Here is a 20,757-nt window from a genome sequence, read left to right as displayed (position 1 = left end):
CTCGGTCCTAACTATAACTATCTACTGGCGACCGCCAGTAGATCATATATATATATATATATATATATATATATATATATATATATATTCACTGAAAAAACCATAGGTTTCAGGGGCGTTATAATTAGCTGGACTTTTCACTCGTACAAAACCATTGAAAAGCCCCCGTTATAGTTAGTTCAGCTAACTGTAACTCGCGTGCCCACAATGCACTGCTGATGACGTCACATATTACATCACTCATGACATGGTCAGTGACATCACTCATGACATCACTGATGACATCTCAAATGACATCACTGATGACCTCACTGATGACATCATCCAGTGAATGTGTGTTTTTCTGAAAATTAAATATGTTTTATATATGTATATCTCAAGGTCGATGGAAGAATAAATGGGTATATAAGTGTCTAAATGGATGATTTGTTTTTGAAAAATTGATTGTATAACTGACTGATTAAGTGTATCTTAGTGAATACATGGCTTAGTGAGTAATGTTTAAATATGTAAATATCTGTATCAGTCTCTCACTTTGTGTATAAGTGGCTGCATGGGTTGGTGAGTAGCTACATGAGTGTCTATATAGGTTATTAGTTGGTTTTTTGAGTATCAGTATGAGTGTCTGAGTGTCTGTATGGTTCGGTGGGGGGTATTAGGTAGTGCATAGGTGCATGAATGAGTGACTCACTGTTTGTATGTGTTGAAGACAGCATGTGTGCAGGACTGTATGGGTGGATGAGTGTGTGCATGGGTGTGTTAGTGAGTGAATGACTATCTCAATAGTGTCTTTATGAGTAACTACATATGTTTTAAACTAGTATATGTGACTATTGGTGTATATAAGTGAGTATATGTGAGAGTGAGAGATTGAAAGAGTTCCTGTATGAATAAGTATGTGTTTCTATAAGTGATTGTTTGAAAGACTAAGTATGTGTAAGTTTCTGTAGAAGTAAGTGTGGTGGTGTGTGTATAACTGTATATGCAAGTAAATGGATGTTTGATTCTTTATTAGCATGAGTGACTATGTGTGTGAGTAACTCTATGGATGAGTGGCGTTGTGTAACAGGATGTATAGGTGTATGAGTACATATGATGAGTGAGTACATGTATGAGTGACTGTATAGGACTGTTGGTGAATGAGTGGATGTGTATGTGGATCTTAGAATTACTGAATAGGTTGTTGTAACTGATATTGGTATGTCCATTGTTTTGAAAATTTTAGTTTCTATTTTTGAATGTGTGTATCAAAGGTTATATTAGGGGGAGAGGAGGTCTGCCACTCTATCACAAGGATGATGTCATCAGTGATGTCATTTGAGATGTCATCAGTGATGTCATGAGTGATGTCACTGACCATGTCATGAGTGATGTAATATGTGACGTCATCAGCAGTGCATTGCGGGCGCGCGAGTTATAGTTAGCTGAACTAACTACAACGGGGGAATTTCAATGGTTTTGTACGAGTGAAAAGTCCAGCTAACTATAACGCCCCTGAATCCTATTGTTTTTTCAGTGAATTTCTAAGGTTTTTAAATGCTAATTCCTAACTATAACATGCCTGAAACCTATGTTTTTTTTCAGTGAATCTCAAAGGTTTTTTAAATGCTAATTTCTAACTATGCCTACAGAGATAGGACATGTGAAGAAAGAAGAAAAAACGCACAGAAAGAAAAAAGAGAAATGCAGAAAGAAGCAACAGAAGTCCTCAAAGACGAAGAAAAGTGCAGGAAGAAGGATAATGTGCAGAAAGAACAAACAGAAGAGCAGAAAGAAGCCTTGTTGCAAAATCATCCTGTACCCTCAACTTTTTCAGACGGATACTGGTGGTAACTGAGTCTGACTAACCAGTCCTAGAGCCAGTGCTATGTTAAAAGACACTCAGAATACAGTGAAAACACCTACATACACTAGGGGACACTATGCGTTGGGATCCCCCTGTGATCAGCATGACCTCCTCTGTAACCCCCTAGTATATAATAGGGCAGGGGATTAAAACAACCTCTTAAAACGCGCCACAGGGCGTGTTTGCACACGTCATCTCAGGCCCCGTCCCCTCATTTCCCCACTATGTAAACACATCCTGTGGCCGTTTTAAGTTGGGAGATTAAGTCCCCTTGAATCCTGAGGGTCCCTAAGGTCCAACTAGACCACTAGGTACCTCCAGTAAGCACCACAGAGCTGCGTTGCAGAGAGATGTAAAAAGGGGCACGGCCTAGACCACCTCTTTGCAACGCAGCGCAGTGGCGCTTACTGGAAGCACCTGGTGGGCTAGTTGGCCCCCAGGGTCTTTCAGGATTGAAGGGGAATTATTTCCCCAACTTGAAACGCGCCACAGGGCTTGTTTGCACACGTTAACTCAGGCCCCGTCCCCTCCCTTCACCACTGTGTAAAAACGCCCTATGGCCGTTTTTAGTTGGGAGATTAAGTTCATTTGAATTGTGAGGGTCCCTAGGGTCCAACTAGCCCACTAGGTACCTCCAGTAAGCGCCACAAAGCTGCTTGCAGAGAGGTGTAAAAAGTGGCACGGCCTGGACCACCTCTCTGCAACGCAGCTCAGTGGCGCTTACTGGAAGCACCTGGTGGGCTAGTTAGCCCCCAGGGGCCCTCAGGATTGAAGGGGAATTATTTCCCCAACTTAAAACGCGCCATAGGGCGTGTTTGCACACGTCACCTCAGGCCCCGTCCCCTCCCTTCCCCACTGTGTAAACACGCCCTGTGGCCGTTTTTTAAGTTGGGAGATTAAATCCCCTTGAATCTTGAGGATCCCTAGGGGCAAAATAGCCCACTAGGTACGTCCAGTAAGCGCCATTGCGGGGAGGTGTAAAAAGGGGCACGGCCTGCACCACCTCTCTGCAACGCAGAGCAGTGGCGCTTACTGGAAGCACCTGGTGGGCTAGTTGGCCCCCAGGGTCCCTCAGGATTGAAAGGTAATTATTTCCCCAACTTAAAACGCGCAACAGGGCGTGTTTGCACGTGTCACCTCAGGCCCCGTCCCCTCCCTTCACCACTGTGTTAACGCGCCCTGTGGCCGTTCTAAGTTGAGAGATTAAGTCCCCTTGAATCCTAAGGGTCCCTAGGGTCAAACTAGCCCACTAGGTACCTCCAGTAAGCGTCACATAGCTGCGTTGCATAGAGGTGTAAAAAGGGGCGTGGCCTCAGAACACCTGTCTGCAACGCAGCTCCCTGGCGCATACTGGAGATACCTGTTGGGCTAGTTGGCCTTCAGGGACCGTCAGTATTGAAGGGGAATTCATTCCCCAACTTACAACTGGCCAGGGGGCGCGTTTGCAGAGTGCTGCAAGGAGGGGGCGTGGCCTCTGGCGCGATGCCGGTCTTTTATTTATTTTATTTTTTTAAGAAGGAGGGCTGTGTGGCCCCCCTTCTTTTTCTAATTTACTGGCCCTGGGGACCCCATCCCCCAGGGCCTGCACCCTATTTTTTTTTGTTGAAAAAAGTTAATTTGGCCCTCCTAAGGCCTTAATCGGCCCGGGAACCCCAACCCCCGGGTCATGGCCTTTTTAAAAAAATGTTTTCTTTAGGAGGGGTCTGCGTTGCCCCCCTCCTCAGGCCACTTATGGCCCCGTGGACCCCATCCCCCGGGGCCGGCCTTTATTTTTTATTATTTTTAAAAATATATATATTTATAGAAAAACCTAGGACATGCTGGACAAACCGTATGTACCTATCACCATGACGAATTGCGTGATATTCATTTAAAGGCGACTATGCATAGAATGAATCCACATGGAATGTATTTACACTGCTAGTGAAGCTCTGATGTGTCTGATGCCCTACCGTGCCTAATCCCGGCGCCCCCGCCGGTGGGTACTCTCCAAGTAGACACCCTTGTCGTTTATTTATACAAACATGGATAGCTATTGATGGGCACATTTAATATACACGCACACCAAGCCATTCAAAGGGGATTCGACAAAAATTCGACCAAACTATGCAAGAAACCCCCCTCACGGTTAATAAAACACACATCCACTGCCGGATGTGTAATACTTTTTATTTTACTCTCTGGAAAGGAGACGAACCTCACTTGAGAGTCACAGCGTGCTCCTGGCTGAGCCCAATGCTGTGTTACACCCACCAGTGGCCGCCGAGTGCCTCACACCTCTGTGTTGTATTCCACCAGCTAGTGCGTATGCTATGACACTCTCTAGCCCATGTGCACTGTAACACAACCCCATGAATATGTCATGCCACACTTGCCTTCGCACGGGTTATATTGCCCCATCTAACGTGCCTTCCTCGATGCCTATGTTATAACCCACAGAGCTATGCCATACATATTACTATCTGGGATCCATATCTTTGTCACAGTGCATATGCAACGTTACACTCCCCAGCACATATTTTATATTACAACTTTAGAGACTAGTTAGGTTACACAACACTGCCCTGTGCATATTACACTCCAAGGCGCATATCGCGTAGCATGCGCTAGTGCCTGTGCTATCTCGCGCTCTCCAATGAATATGTCATTGCGCACAATGTATTGCATATTATATTTCACGCCCTGGTTCATCTTATATCACACTTTTTGGTGCATAGTTTATACCATATACTATATCTAGTTTTCATTTTCAATCGTGCTCTCAGGACTATGTTCTATATAACACTGTGTCCACCTACCCTTTTCACGGGCATTACATTTTGCGATGGGGGTGGAGGGTCAGGGGGTGGTTCTGCCAAGTGAGCCCGGAGTCACAGTCACAAACGTCCTCTTCTTCTTGAATAAAAGTGAGATTATGCTGCATACTTGTTCATATTTTAAGTAGTTCGCACAGACACACATTTTAAAAACAATAAAGTTCCTAATACCCACCTTCTCTGAACAGTTAGCTTGCTGCCCCATCCACCTCCTCCCTATCCTCTGTTGTCTGAATCCATGGACTAGCCTCCTCCCTCCTGCCATGCATGGTCTGATGTGCTGCCACTGCCCTCCATTTAGCATGATGTACCAGTCCACTCCTCCTGCCCTCCATTGCCCAATTCTATGGCCCATCATTGACCTCCTGCTTAGCCTCCGTGCTTAGCTGGCTGCCCCTATTCTCCTTCCCCCTGCCCTCCGATGTCTTTGTGCATGCCCCTGCTCCATGCGTTTTGCCAACCATGTTCCATGGACCTGCCACTCCTATCTACTCTGAGTGTTCTGTTGAGCTGCCACTCCCCTCCCACCTGCCTAGCATTGTCAGATGACTGTAACCTGTCGCTGCCACCTCCACCCTGCCTGTCCACATGCCATGCCCCTATCCCCTTCCTCCTGTCCTCCATGGTCCATTTTTTCTGCCACACCCTTCTGCCCTCTCTGGTCTGTTGTGCTGCAATTGCTCCTCCTGCCTACCCCGCGCGGTCTGTTGTGAGGCCCCTTCCCCTGAACTCTCTTGTCTGTGCCCAGGTCCTGACCCTCCCTTCTATCCTCCATGGTCCTTTGTGCATGCCCCTGCACCCTCCTTCTTGCCCATCATAGCCATTGTGCTGCCACTAACCCTCCCGCTTGCCATGCATGGTCTTCTGTGCTGCCATGGCCCCTCCCACCTTCCCTGTGTGGTCAGCTAGCTGCCCTTGACCCTCTCCCACCTTCCCTCCATGGGTTGTGTGTATGCCATCATAGTCTCATTGTTGCTCTCCATGGTGTGTCTTGTTTCTAGTGCCCATCCTGCCTGACCTCCATGGTCATCTTGCTGCTCCTGCCCTGCCCCCTTGCCCCCAGCCCTCTGTTTCCATGTGCAGACCCCTATTCCCTCCCTCCTGGCTTGTCTGTTCCATTGTAATGCCCCTGATCCGTCCCTCCTGCCCTTTATGGTCTGTTATGCTGCAGCTTTCTCTCCTGTCTGTCCATTATGGTCAGCTGGCTACCATTGCCTCTTTCCCCTCTGTTCTCTGTTGTCCATGTGCATGGTCCTGTCCCCTCCCTATTGCTTTCTATGGATTGTTGTGCTGCACTCCCGTCCCGCATGTGCTGTGTGGTGTATTGTGCTGCTGCAAACCCTGATGCCTGCCCTGTAGGGTCAGTTTGGTGCACCTCTCCATGTCCCTCCTGTCCTCTGTTATCCGAGTCCATGTCCCTACCCCAATTCCTCCTGCCTACCATGATCCAATGTACCATACTTGCGAACATTTTGAACTTGGTAAGAGATTTTGAAAAAAAACTGGCGTATTGATTTTCCCCTTTGAGTTACATTGAAAAAGAGGAGATTGTAAACAGGAGACAGATCAAATAAAGCCCATTTGAGCTTAAAAACATTGGACGTTTCCTGGCTGAAACGGTTCTGTTGGCATGTATGGTTGTACTACCACTGCCTCTTCCTTCTGCCCACAATGGTCTATTATATTGCCACAGCCTCTCTTGCCAGTCCTGTATTGTTGGTTTGTTGCCCCTGCCCCCCTTTCCACTGCCCTCCATAGACTGTTGTGCTGCCACTGCCCTTCCTGCCTGCCCAGTGTGGTCAAATTGTTGCATCTGCACTCTCCTACCTGCCTTCAATTGTCAGAGTCCGTGCCCCTGGCCTCTGCCTCTCAACAGTATCCCAATGAACAACTAGATTGCTAACATTCTATATTTATTACAAAAGTGTGGAACGCCTGACGTCATCTTGATGTAATCAAAACTGTAATACCTAGAGTATTTCCTTTAGAAATGACATATATGAGAGGGTCTTATTTGCATCAAAATTATGGTTAGTGCTCTAAAAAACTAAAATGAGGACATATTTTCTGAGTTTTCAAATAGCGACAAAGAACTTTTAAATTATTTGTAATCTTTATGTTTTTTTATCCAGTTGACCACTTGATTAAATGTTGCACCTAGGGGAGAGGATGTGGTGTTACTTCCAGAGCTGCAGACTTTGCAACTGGGGAACCAGGTTGGAGTTTCTGCTTCAGCTCAACATTCTGTGATTCTAGTCAAATCACTTAATCTCCCCATGTCTACAACCAAAATGAATTTGATCTTGTGTGATGTAACCAATGCTCATGTAAAGCACTCCAATACCTGACAAGTCTGCACTATATAAAACTGCAAATACACAACAAGAAAATAAGTGTTTTGCACACTTCTGTCATTGAGCTACATGTGGGCTACATCTGGGTGATATTTGTGCTGCATTTGGGCTCTTTTGTCTCTGGTGGCCATCTTGGGAGATTTATTTGTTATGAAGTTTCCTAATTTCCTCATTTACTGCAGTCTCCTCAGTAGGAAATGCTTTCAGTTTTTTACTTTGATTCCATCAAGAAGGTATTCAGATATGTCACACATTTGCCATAAATTCTGAATGTTAGCACTCTAGTTGCTCATTAGATCACTGTAGTAAACCTATTGCTCACCACAGAAGTCTGCTGCTGGTATTAAAAGTGCATGTTTCAGTCTGCATATCAGAATTTTTTAATGAAATAGAAGAGGATTTGAGAAGTCAAAATGTGCCCTAATATTTCTTTCTGCAGAACTAATCATAATTTCTATGGCAATATGAACCCCCTCATTTTGTTCCTTTGTAAATTAAATGTTTTAAGTGTTACCACTTTATTCCAATCAAGATGGCTTCAGGTGTGCCATACTTTTGTCATAAGTAAGACAGTAAGCGCTCTAGTTGTTCTTAAGAACACTCTGGGACATTCTGTCATTGGGCTATACTTGGGCTACATCTGGGTGATATTTGGGCTACATGTGGGCTCTTTTGTCTCTTGAGGCCATCTTGGGAGATTTATTTGTTATGAAGTTTCCTAATTTCCTCATTTACTGCAGTCTCCTCAGTAGGAAATACTTTCAGTTTTTTACTTTGGTTCCATCAAGAAGGCATTCAGATGTGTCACACATTTGCCATAAATTCAGAATGTTAGCACTCTAGTTGCTTATTAGATCACTGTAGTAAAGCTACTGCTCACCAGGGAAGTCTGCTGCTGGTATTGAAAGTGCATGTTTCAGCCTGCATGTCAGAATTTTTTTATGAAATAGAAGAGGATTTGAGGAGTCACTCAAAATGTGCCCTAATTTTTCTTTCTGCAGCACTAATCATACTTTCTGTGGCAAAATGAACCCCCTCATTTTGTTCCTTTTTAAATTAAATGTTTTAAGAGTTACCACTTTATTACAACCAAGATGGCTTCAGGTGTGCCATACGTTTGTCATAAGTAGGACTGTTAGCGCTCTAGTTGTTCTTTAGAACACTCTGGGAAGCTGCAGTAGAACACAAAGGAATCAACTGACAGTCTCTGCCCTTGTTGGATGTACATGTTTTACTGAGAATGTCATACTTCATTCTCACATGACTGAGAAAGATAATGTGAATTTACAGAAAATATGCTCTCAGTTTAGCTTATGGATCACCTTCCAAACCTCTGTGGGAAAAGCATGAGAAAATAGTTTTCTCTCAAACATGATTCATGATATCACAGCAGAAGGCTTTTCACATGGTAAAATCACCTTAGAACACACCACAATTCCTAAAATGAGTATGGTACCATCAACAAATGATTTATAATGTAACTAAAGTCTTAAAACCTTAACTGCAATGCTTTTTAATGAGGTGCTATCATGTATATTGGTCCCAAGATGGCTGCCAACACTTCTTGGATGAAGTGCTGACAGCCAATCAGATCTCACGATGAGATGTGTGGTTAGGCTCCGCCCAGATATATATGTGATTTTACTTTTGATTTTCCCAGGAACTACTGAACAGATTTACACCATTTAAGCAAAAGGCACGAGTCTGAACTGAGGACAACCTCTTTGCCAAATATGGTGTAATTCCGTTCAGCACTTCGGGCTGTAGCTGCGTCAACAGGTCCTATGGGAAAAGGCATGGGGAAAATGCGTTTTGGGACCCCCCTTTTTTCTCGGCCCCCGCTTGACGAATCACCGTGATATTTTCAGGATAGGAGCGGACTGGAGCTGGCCAAAAGTTTGGAAAATTTCGCGAAGATTCATCAATCGACACAAACGTTATTCCAAATAGAATGTTGCGGATTTCCTATGGAAAATAGGTCCTAACTATAACTACCTACTGGCGACTATATATATATATATTCAAATTTAAGCAATACGTGTTACTGTTATTACAAGTTAATGGGTGGTTGCACTCGAAGTGCTGCAAGATTTGATGCTTCTAAAAAAGTGACTCTTTTTTCTCAGGTAGCCCATGTTAGTACTAAGGTCTGGCATTCAATAACATATTGGACTCCCTTAACCTATTTCAAGAGTGAAAAGCTCAATTATACATTTAATTTAATTATGAAGCTGACAACACGAGCACAAGTGAGATGATAACATATGGAATACATATATTATACGACAAAAGTATAAAAAATGCATCTGAAAAAGCTACAAGCCAAGGACGTGCATGAGGCAGCAACAATTGTAGGGGCTCTGCTTGCAGGTCGAGTGCTGAATATTTAAATGTGTACACCAGAAATCTAAGTAATCTTGATACAGCGAGAGACGATTTGTGGCCTTGTATAGCTTTGTTCGGCAGGTAAAGGAAGAAAAATATGGCTTTTTCTGGACCAAGGAGGCTTGGCTATTCTTAACAAATGAGATCTGAAATGTATTTTATTATCACTGTGCAATCATCATTTGTCTTGAGCACTGTTTCTAAAGAAGGCGTTTAAGTTGACTCTTTATGAGGTTGAAACGATTTTGAGGAACCTGGGTATTGGGAAGGGTTTTTGAAATCTTGCAGTACAGTTCTGGATTTTCTGTAGTTTTTTGGAGGTTATCGATTGGAGCCAGGTGCTGTCTAATCCAATTTTTAATCCAGATTTTATGTCTCCTTTGTTATGGGAGTAGAAGGGGTAAAGTTAGCATTGGGTTGCACCAATGCCTGAAGTGTACTAATATGGAATCCTCTATAATCAGAGCATAAAGCTTTTCTGCCAGGTTGAATTCTGGAAAATGCTGGTTTGAATTGCAGGGTTGTAGTATAGAATAATGGATAAGGCGTAGGGAAAAAGATTAGTTTAAGTATTAGATTTCCATTCACCATGTTAAATGGAAAAAATTGTCTAAAAGACAGGAATAAAGTTAGAAGCTGTAAGTATTTAATCTGTCTTGTTGGGCATCCTGAAACCTTTTCTTTTTCTGTACCCTGATATAGCTCAACCCTCATGTACTTTTGGAAATGGAAGCTGCCTTTCCTCCTTATGCTAGCAACATTGATCAAATAAAATGCGCATCATCTGACAGTACACTGGTCTAATGGTGTATAAATGGAATATTGAAAATGTCAGTCTGAGTAACTTTCAATAAATTGGACACTTTGTTATTTTGATAAGAGATTACTTTTAAATTACGTTTCTACCAGAGTTCAGAAAAGTCACATTTCTATGCTTGTGTTGAATAGAGGTATGCAGAGAATTCCCATACAAGCCCATGTTCTGGTGTGAACCTGGGCTTCTATGGGAATTCTCCAGAGCATATTATCAAGCCCATTATCGCCGCTTTAGCGGCACTAAAGCGGCGATAATTTTAACGCCGTCCTTGATAATATGCCCCGAAGTGAGAGGATTTGATTGGAGTTCCTCTCACCTGCAGCATAATACTTCAAGGGACCCATTCTACCACATGGAACCTTTTCTACTGTGGTTTTCATCTCCACTGCCATAAGCCAGAAAAGAAGGGAGAACATTTGTAAAAAGCGCACCTTTTTCCTTTTTTTTGTTATAAAAAAAGAAAGATATAGGTTCAAAGAGGGCTTCCTTCATCAGAAAGAATCTGTTTAGAGGAATAAAGCTGCAGTCTTCAATTCTGCGTTGAGAAATGTATGGCGACATTCTCCGGTGCCTCGCAGAATACAAGATTTATGAGACAAATAGTTGCAACATGAAACTTTCACCGAGGAAGCTATAATAGAAAAGCCATGTATGGAACAATTTATGAAGGCCCAGCCCATTAACACACAACGATAGATAGGACACCATGAGGCAGACCTGCATGCGCTTGCCACTGAGTTCAATAATTAAAACTTGGACCCCAAGCGTAAACCAAGTGACCTGGAGGACTTTGCAGAACTGTCCATAGGTCATAGGGGGGGGGGGGGGGAGTTTAAATCGGAGCTAAGTAGATCGAAATGACTCAGAAAACTAAAACTTTGTACCCCCTTACCACATCCATACCTCAAGGCAGACCGTGGTTCGAGTGGGGGGAGTGATTATTTCTGAAGAGAAATAGATTTCTTGGAGGTTTGGGGGCAGTAATATGTACAGGAGAAAAAAAACTCCTCCTCTAAATAAAACATCATCACCAAGGGAAGGACAGTGCAAGCTCTTGTATATACAAGGCACAAATAAAGAGTAATAAAATGACACTTCGTTGAGGACAATCTGGTCATTAAAGTCCATGAAACAATTTCTTTAGGGTACTAATAATACGCAATTCTGTCAAAGTTTGGAGTCCACTGTGAAGAAAGTCAGAAATCTGGCAGTCAAGAAGATAGTTTTTCTAATCTATAAATAATGTGTGGCCCATAGCCATTTAGGGGTGTTCAGTTTGGAAGAGACAAAACTAAGAAACAAATGATTTTATTGGTCCAGAATCTTTCTCATATCCAACAATATTACAAACAATGTTGTGTCTATCAATATAATAGCCCAGGTAGAGTTCCAAAGACCGCTCTACAGTTCTTCCCCATAAGATCCCATTTCACCTAGCATAATTGGATTTAGCAGGTCATTTACCAACCTTGTCTTGAGAACATAAATATATACTATCATAGTAGACAATGGTGCAAGATATCCGGATGCCCTAATTATTATAAATATTACTTATTATAGTAGGTAGCAATGGGCAAGATGTACAAAGAGTTGGAATAGCGGTTTCAAAATAGCGATTTTCTCCTAATCTGTAAATCACTATACCTCATGGATGAAACTTTTTGTTTCATACTTGTGATTGCTGGTGGATTGCAAATCGACTTACCTCAAATATTAATGAGGTAGGTCGCAGTTTCCGACCCATTAGGAATGCCTGCCATCACAGAGATGGTTTGCTTGATTGGGAAACAAGGAAACCCTACCCACAAGGAGCCTGGGTATTATGTGCTGTAAGGAAACAATAGCTCATGCGGATTAATACTTAACAATATGGTATGTAATCTAAAATAATGATCAAAAAAGAAAAGGGGATTACGAAAGATGTCAGAAGAAAAGGCAAAGCCATACACGTTAGGTCTTTTTTGTGAAGAATGTTCTTCGTTTATATTACTAGAATATTTACACAGGAAGTGGACATGAATTCACAATACAAATTGACATTAAACAAACAAATTACAAATTACAAATTAGTGTCCCAATGAAAAAAACCTAAACAGACAAATAACATAAAATGCGACATACAAACAAGGTTTCCATTTCTCTTTACAAAGGCAATCACAAACAATTAATAGTTCAAATTTGGTTTTTTTCATTGGGACACTAATTTGTAATTTGTAATTTGTTTGTTTAATGTCAATTTGTATTGTGAATTCATGTCCACTTCCTGTGTAAAAACTCATAGCAAAGAAAGGAGCCCACTGTAAGCATAATAAGGGCACCCCTCATGAACCCCCCAGGTCACAGGACAGTTACAGGGCCTCACTCGTGTCAAGGGACAGTGTAGGTCTCTGCACACTCACTGGATTAGTTCGATGCTAGGGCCAAAATCAAAAAACAGGATACCACATACTTGAAGTCAGGCACTCAGGGCAATGGAAGGTGACTGTACACCATGCAGCAGACATTCCCATCCCAACAATTCTTATTCCCCATCATGAACAATTGATCCCAGGGACAAACATACAAGAGAAATAAAAAAAGAAAAACTAAGACAGGCTGGACAGAACAATGTTTAATATTGGTATCAAAACTTAACTCTACTCTTTAAGAATATTCCCAACAAGATAAAAGACTTTATCCCCTCGGCCCTATCACAATCACGTTTTGAAAAAGTCTCACTGAAAAGTCCCATAGAGGCAATAATTGTTTCACCAAACATACTTCTGCCCATAAATGTGCATTGGTTTCCATAGGCGCCCATGATCACAATGCCTTCTATTGTCAGTCATATGAAGATTAATCCAATTGTGTGGTAGCTAATAAATGTCATTTTTGTGAACTTCTCTTAAACGTTTAAGCAGTTATTCTTTCGGCTGTAGAGCCGTTCGAATGGCCCTACCCTATTGTGAACTGCACACCAACACTTTCCAGAGAAAATCTTGACTTTGGCCAGACTACCCAATAGATAAAGATACTTCTAAGGATTCTTTAGTTTGATTCTGGAGGGCTCATTTCATCAGGCTATTGAACATATAATAAACACTAAATCCACACATAAACACACCCCACCTGCCAGAAGGATTTCTAACAAGACCCAACAATGTAAGAGTTTGTAGAGCTACTAATGTTTACATAAGGTTGAAGAGAATCAAAGATTCAAGCTGATGTGATGATAATTACGGATGTCTGAGTTTTGTTGAAGAGGCAGATGACCCATGGACAATTAGCTTACAAAGTGGTGAACACCTCTATATCACTTTTTTTTAAAACCATTCTTATGGTTTTCATCATGACATACAATGTTGAAACAATTAGCGATGGAAAGCACTGATATATTCAGTGCAGTTCGGCATAATAAAATATTGTGGTAAGGAGTAGATGGTTCAACATATAGCAATAATAAGTTATAATCAAACTGCAGTCCACAACAGCAAAGATAGTTCCTCCACCGCAATAAGTGTCTGCACTGTTCAAATTCACAAGCATTGATGCCTCCTCTATGTTCCCACTGAATGAAGAAAAAAAACAGTCCACATCATTGTACCTCACCTCCCTCCTCCTACAGAAAAGGAACAGCACAGGGGACGAACACCCAAGGCTCCAGTCATCCACTCATAGGAGAGGGCCATTTTGTAAGAGACCAACAGCGTGTAGTGTTCTGAGGTGAATGCAAATTGACCCCTAAAGCCTTCAAGGCTTCTCCGAACGATTACACCGCATTCAGCATTCCATCCCACTGGTAAGCTATAGGGGCCCTGCGTAGTCCCTCAACCTCGTCTCTCCTCAGTGCTTTTGTCTCAGCCCTACCACACTTGTGGGTCGCCGCCTACCAGTGTTGGAGGGTCGGCAGGACGCATGCCTCCCAATTCATTGCTATGTACCTATGGGCGATGAGTGGGTCTAAATCCAGGGATCGATTTGTTGCCTGCTGTTTTTTTACGCTTAAATGATCCCAGCATCACCCCTTTCATGGTGAGAAACCCTTCTCAGCCCGTAACTTCTGATAAAGCCCCTGCGACCTTCTGCCAGAGGGATATTGCCGCTGGGCAACTCCAGAACAAATGGGTCATATTAGCATTTGGCGCGTTGCACCTAGGACATAGTGACGAGGAGCCAAACATTTTATGTAGACTGTCGGGTGAGATAGGCCCTATGAAGTATATTGTGTTGAATGAATTGACATTTTGCATTTCTCGATACCTTACTCAGATAATGCAGGGCTTTATCCCATTCCCTAGGTGTCAACTCGCTCCCCACATCAATGTCCCATAATCTACACATTGCATGTAGTGGGTCTACTGTAGTGTGCGCCTGTGCTCTAGCGAACCACGTTATTAGACAAAGCCCATCCCCCATAATGTGTATGGCGTGTACTAGTGGATGCTGCTCCGGTTCTAAGTCAGTAATGTTCCATAACCACCCAAGTGTGGCTAACAACCGTCCGTGAACAAGAAAATGCCCAGGTGAGAATCCACAATCCTCTTGTAGCTGTGGGTAAGGGGTGAGTGCGCCCTCCCTGAACAGGTCGCCCAGAGTACCCACCCCAGCCTCAGCCCAAGTCTCCAACCCCTCCCGCCCAAGTGATTCACAGAATGAGTCTGTGGCACTAAGTCTAATTGTCGGTGAATAATGAGGTATCAACAGCATGAGTCACAATCCCTGCGATAGAAACTATATACTGCGTGCAGTAAGTTATTAGATTTTTGGGGGGGTCTTGCCTGTGGGAGTAACATCCCACCAATCACTGTCTGCAGACCCAATTCCTCCATCAGCCTCCCTGCCAGCCATCTTGCAGGTCACTGCAGATGCGCTGCGAAATAGTAGTGCTCTAAATTGGGCACTCCCAGGCCCCCGTTCCACAGGCAATTGTAGTTACCTTAACCCCACACGTCTCCTGCCCTTATTCCAAATAAAATTGCCCAAAGACATATGTAGAGCCCGAAAGGTGGACCTAGGGATGTTTACCGGGAGGTTATGGAAGAAATACAGATTGCGAGGGGGCATCACAATTTTATTTAAGGAGATACAGCCTTATGGCTCATGTTAGTTTCCCCTCATTAAGATCTTGCATATTATGGTATATTAGGATCTCCAAATAACGGACGTACGGGGATCCCATTTCAAAGCATGATCACCCACACTTAATTGTTGAGGGGGGCAGTCTTCGTGAATTGGGAAGACACACAATTTTGTCCAGTTTACCCCCAGTCCTGAAGCCTTTTGGAACTCCACAAGGGTTTCTGTAACTCCCTCGATCCGGTCCTGTATATCTCAGATAAAGATGAGTCGATCATCTGCATGTAGTGATACTATATGAAGCTACCCGTTCAATGGTATGTTCCAGTCTCTGCCGAGCTGCCGTAATCTCTGAGCTAGGGGCTCCATCCCAAGAGCAAATAGCAACAGAGCAAGGGGACAGCCCAATGGGTTACTCTGCTCACATGAGACAGGGGTGACATAAGCTGGCTGATTTTAATGCAAGACTTAGGCTTCATCTAGAAGAGGCAGATGAGTCGTTGGAGGCGTCCAGTGATGCCCATTGCTCCCAGAACCGGGAAAAGAAGGCTTTAGTACACCATATTTAATGCTTTTTCTAGTTCTAAAACTAAGCGAGCAGAGTATGGCCACTAGGCAGGGGCCATTTCCATTACTTTGTGCAGGCGTAGGACATTAAGGGTGGTGGAGCACCCAGGAATAAACCCATTGGTCTGAATGCACCAATCGTGGCATGTGTTCTAAAAGGGGGACCTCTATCATTTTGCTAAGTTTTTTGTTGTCTGCTCCTAACATGGACAACGGGCGATATGACATTACTTGCATTGTTTTGTATTTGTCGGGCTTGGGCAGGGATACCAGAAATAACTCCCTAAGCGAATGTGGGAGAAGTACCCCTATGAGTGCCGTTTGATACAACTCCAACAATTTAGGGGCTAAGAGAGATTCATTAGCCTTATAAAATTTAATGGGCAGTCCATCAAGCCCAGGTGTCTTTTACATGTCAGCTGCTCTTATAGCCCTGCTAATTTCCTGCAGCATGAGAGGGACATTGATATCTTCTCTGTCTAGGGAATGCAGAGTTGGCAGTCTTACATGTCAGATACATTTGTCAATATATACCTGCAAGACTGTGGGGAGGGGGTTATATAATGTTCTGCAATGTGCTGTTAAGGCCGCATGTATATCTGCTTGGGTGGCGAGTGTATGTGTCAGGAACTCCCCGATCAAGGTGATGGGAGTAGCAAGTGTTGCTCTACCATGCCAGTAAGTGGCCCGACTTGTCGCCATTGGCATACATTTTGGCCTGATAGGCAACACTTCTATCTCACCTTCTGTCTAAAGTGGCTTAATAAGGATTGAAATATTATTAAGCCTCTTTGATCATTGCCATCAGTCTGTTCCACACCTAATTAAACAAATGTTTATGTGAGAAAAGGGAGACAGCACTTACCCGTGGGAAGAGAGGAGGAAATGACTCTGAAACGTAGGCATGTGTAAGCAGGTAGGAAGAACAGCAAGGTGGCTGTGTTGCAACTGAAAAGACCAACACATAAAGATCAACACTGACTACAAGTCTGCCTGAGCCTCTGTAGCTGGAAAGTAAAAACACTGAAAAAGCTGTCATAACTGATGCTGACAGGATCAATCCTTTTCGGTAAATTGTACAGTTAAGCTTTCAAGTCTTATTCCACTGTACAAAGCAGAGAATGGCAGCAAGGTTCACAGACACAGAACTACCAAATTTAGTCACTTTGTGTATTTAAGCACACGTATTTCCCACCTCCAGCGACCAGCTGCTGCATGGCCACAAATAAGATGCAGTTTAGACAGAAAGATGAGAGGCAATACAATATATATGTTGATATTACAATGTACAATAACAGTTCTTTCACTGGTTTTTCATGAATGTAGAAGATTCTTTATTTCTTAGATTTTTTTGACAAGTGGGTATGGCCAACGTGTTTCACCCTAGATAGGGCTTGTTCAGGGCAAAATCTCAGCACTTTTCACGTGTTCTAGGTAGGAAACACCAGCATCAAACTATACCAGTACTGTCCCTTGGTCAGTAATAGTAATCATGTAGTACATCCAGTGTTGTGATCTGGTGGCCTTAATAAAATCATTCAGATAAGGACAAAACGTTGTCTTGTTAAGCGACCCGGGCATTTCCGGGTTCTTGTATTAGAGGTATGAAAAACACATGTGTAGTTTCGATATAGTGTCAGTCTAATCCGGTGTCCGGAGGATCGTCAACTACCATGCCGCGTTTCAATGCCAGATTATACAACCATGTCTCTTTTCATGCCTCTTAGAAAATAATACAAGAACCTGGAAAAGCCGGGGCTGCTTAACAAGAAAACGTTTTGTCCTTATCAAAACGATTTTATTAAGGACACCAGATCACGACACTGGATGTACTGCATGATTACTATTGCTGACGAGGGGACAGGACTGGTATAGTTTGATGCTGGCGTTTCCTACCTAGAACTCGCGTAAAGTGCTTACTGAGATTTTGCCCTGAAGAAGCTCTTTCTAGGGCGAAATGAGTTAGCTGTACCCACTTGTCAAAATAATCTAAGAAATAAAGAATCTTCTACATACACGAAAAACCAGTGAAAGAACTGTTATTGTACATTGTAATAACAATGTATATATGTAAAAATCAGATGTGTTAAAAGTAATTAAGAGAATAGTATTCATTTTGTATGGTTTAAAAATAGAGTTTATTTAATTAGTTTTAACAGATAAAATATTTTAAAACATTTTTAAAATAGTTAAAGGTTTTAATATGTGCATAAAAAAACTTATTTTTCAAAAGTACATGATTTAATAGTATTGCATGTATACATAATAATTATTAATATTCACAAATTGATGCATTTACTACATTTGTATGCAATTTAATGATATATTTACATATGAACAGAAAATAATTTTCCACTAACATGGTTTAATCAGTAAAACAACTTAGTACATTATTTGAACATACTTGTTATGTTAGTTGAATCATGAAATAAGTATATTTGTTAACATGTAATATTCATTTTTTGAAGCTTGCAATTAAGACATAAAAATTGACCTTATACAAACAAACCTCTAAATAAAGTAATAATTTGTAAGCAAATATATTTCCAATATATATTTACAAGTGAATCTTCGTACAATTTTTTTAGATTTTTGTAAACAATATTTATGAGATATAAACATGCTTACGTTACTAAAAAATATTTAAATACCTTTTACCTATCATTTCAATGTAAAGATTTTTTATTTATTTCAATATGCCCCCATTATTTACCAGTATATTTTCGTTTTTACTTTTTTTTTAGCATGCAGTGGCAGTCAACTGGAATGACCGTTCTGTGGATGGTGTTCTGCAGGTAGAAAGTGTTGTGTATTCTAGCTTGATTTTATTTAGAGTGGTTTGGTTAGTTGGGTTATGGAAATTATTATTGTATGGTTAGGAAGTTTTTCGTAAAGTGAGTTTTTCTAGTTAGACTATTGTCAAGTCAAGTTTATTTCAGTTAATTAAAACCAAAAATTACACATCACTCTACAGTAAATTAAAAAGGTTCACAGAAATTAAAGGCATTTACCATTATTGCTTGGTACCATTTCTAAACAGCGGTAACGCCCCATCTCCTCTTGTTCCACATTGTTGACTATTGTTTTACACTGCCTCCTTCATAATACCAGATATAAAGTGCAGATGTGATAAGATACAATGTGCTAAAAATGGAAGAGGACATTTTATCTGACAATGATCTATCCATAAAACCAGTAATATAGTGCAAATGTGACATCGCAAGATATGCTAAAAGATTAAGGGCCACATAAAAAAGAAACAGGGCAAGGAAAAAACTCATTCTGGACAGCAGTATCGCCCCATATTTTCTTGTTCCACATTATTGCCTATTGTCTTGCATACCAAATATAAAGTGCAGTTGTAGCAAAAAGACATCAAGCTAAAAGACATGCTCAGCACCACTCATACTGAGCTTTCTGCAATTAGCATTTTAACTGAAAGTGGCCGGGTTGGTGAAAAATCCACTCCAAAGTGTTAAAGATAATAATAAGAAGCGTCAGATCAGAATATTTCTTCAATAGTGTCCCCTCATGCTCCCTTGGGCCTTGTTGTTTCACATCATGTCCTGAAATGTCACTTCCATTATATCTAGAATCAAGTGCTGAGGTACCTTTACAAGGCGCTAAAAGAGTGCAATGGTGAACATTGGAAACATTGAGCGGCGTCAGTGTGGAGCTATTTCTCATTCTTCCTTCACACTGCAGTGTCTAAGCCTTTATCTGACAGCAGCCTGTCAGTTTTTATATGATAATTTTTGTGAAAAGCGCAACCACTTGGGGACATTCACCTTTTAAACAAAAGAGTAAGGCATGACGGCAGGTTCTGAAGCCGTTCTGATTAAAAAGATTGTGCAACAGAGCCTTATGTTCAGTCAGTAACTTGGTACAAGTTGATGCAATATGACTCAGACTTTGAGTGTGTAGATGACAAAGCCTGCATTTGGAACAGGTCGAAACGCGCAGGAAGCAACTTGCTTTTATAGAAGAATCTCAATAAAGCAGTTAATTTATGACTGTGTGCAGGTTTATTTTTAAGAGCCAATGACTGTCCACGCATGGCTTCTTTTACCAAAGTCGCTCTTGTCCCTATTCCATGAGATCTTTATTTGCTTGTTTAGAGATGTTTCAAACAGTGCATGTGTGAGTGTTGATTCCCATAATTCTTTTGCCTCAAGGGCTTTCACGACCAGATCAAAAGCCCTTGACCAGCTGTTTGTTTTTGGTATTGCAGTTTGAATTTCTTCCCATATCTCAACACGCGGTGTCGAATAATCAGACAGCCTTAGTAGTGACATATACTTAAGTAAAGAACCGTGCTGTACTACCACTTGGTTTAGCGGACCAAACTCCAGGCGCAATTGGGCTGGGGCAGCACTTTGTGGTAGGCAAAGAAAAATGCGAAATGCCTTACTTTATGCAGAATTTAAAAAGGCCCAAAATTACCCTGGGAAAGGCACTGAGTCAAAGCTGATTGTCGGTATAAGTTTGGCTTTTATCACTGCAAGAAGAGGCAAGGCACCAAGGCTGGGCTTTGCAATTTACGGAGTAAGGATTGAAAGCCGCAATTTAAGTGACAGTCTATGGCTTTAATGAGTTTAGATGCAAACAAAAAGAATGGCGTCCCTACAGCCACACACCCCAAGGTATTTATAACAAGTGTCTCTAGCGACCGGCAGTCCACCTAGGAACCATCTTCGGGGCATATTAACAAGGGCTTTATCTCAGCTTTCCTGGCTTTAAAAGCCATAAAGCGGAGATAAAACTATCGCCCTATTTACAAGAGGGTGCTAACATGCATAATTGCATGTTAGCACCCTTTTTCCCGACGCCTCCCTTTGCATCTCTAATGAGATGCAAAGTGGGCGTCACTGGGCAGTACAGCCTTGCAAATATCGCTGATGTGCACATCGCGATATT

The 20,757-nt window shown here is 42.0% G+C and overlaps 1 protein-coding gene across 1 annotated transcript in view; it reads right to left on the bottom strand.

Moving 5' to 3' along the window:
- LOC146861017 (uncharacterized) overlaps positions 1 to 20,757 on the bottom strand; it is a 42,747-nt gene that overhangs the window by 4,937 nt on the left and 17,053 nt on the right. The window contains exon 3 of the mRNA XM_085646395.1: positions 16,706 to 16,788. Within this exon, the coding sequence (XP_085502521.1) occupies positions 16,706 to 16,788 (83 nt within the window). The remainder of the gene's footprint in view (positions 1 to 16,705; positions 16,789 to 20,757) is intronic.

The sequence above is a fragment of the Triturus cristatus genome, chromosome 3_1 (assembly GCF_964204655.1).
Source record: "Triturus cristatus chromosome 3_1, aTriCri1.1, whole genome shotgun sequence".
Classification (NCBI taxonomy): domain Eukaryota; kingdom Metazoa; phylum Chordata; class Amphibia; order Caudata; family Salamandridae; genus Triturus; species Triturus cristatus.
Note: the sequence above shows the minus strand (reverse complement) of the source record. Positions and strands in the feature narration are given on the sequence as shown.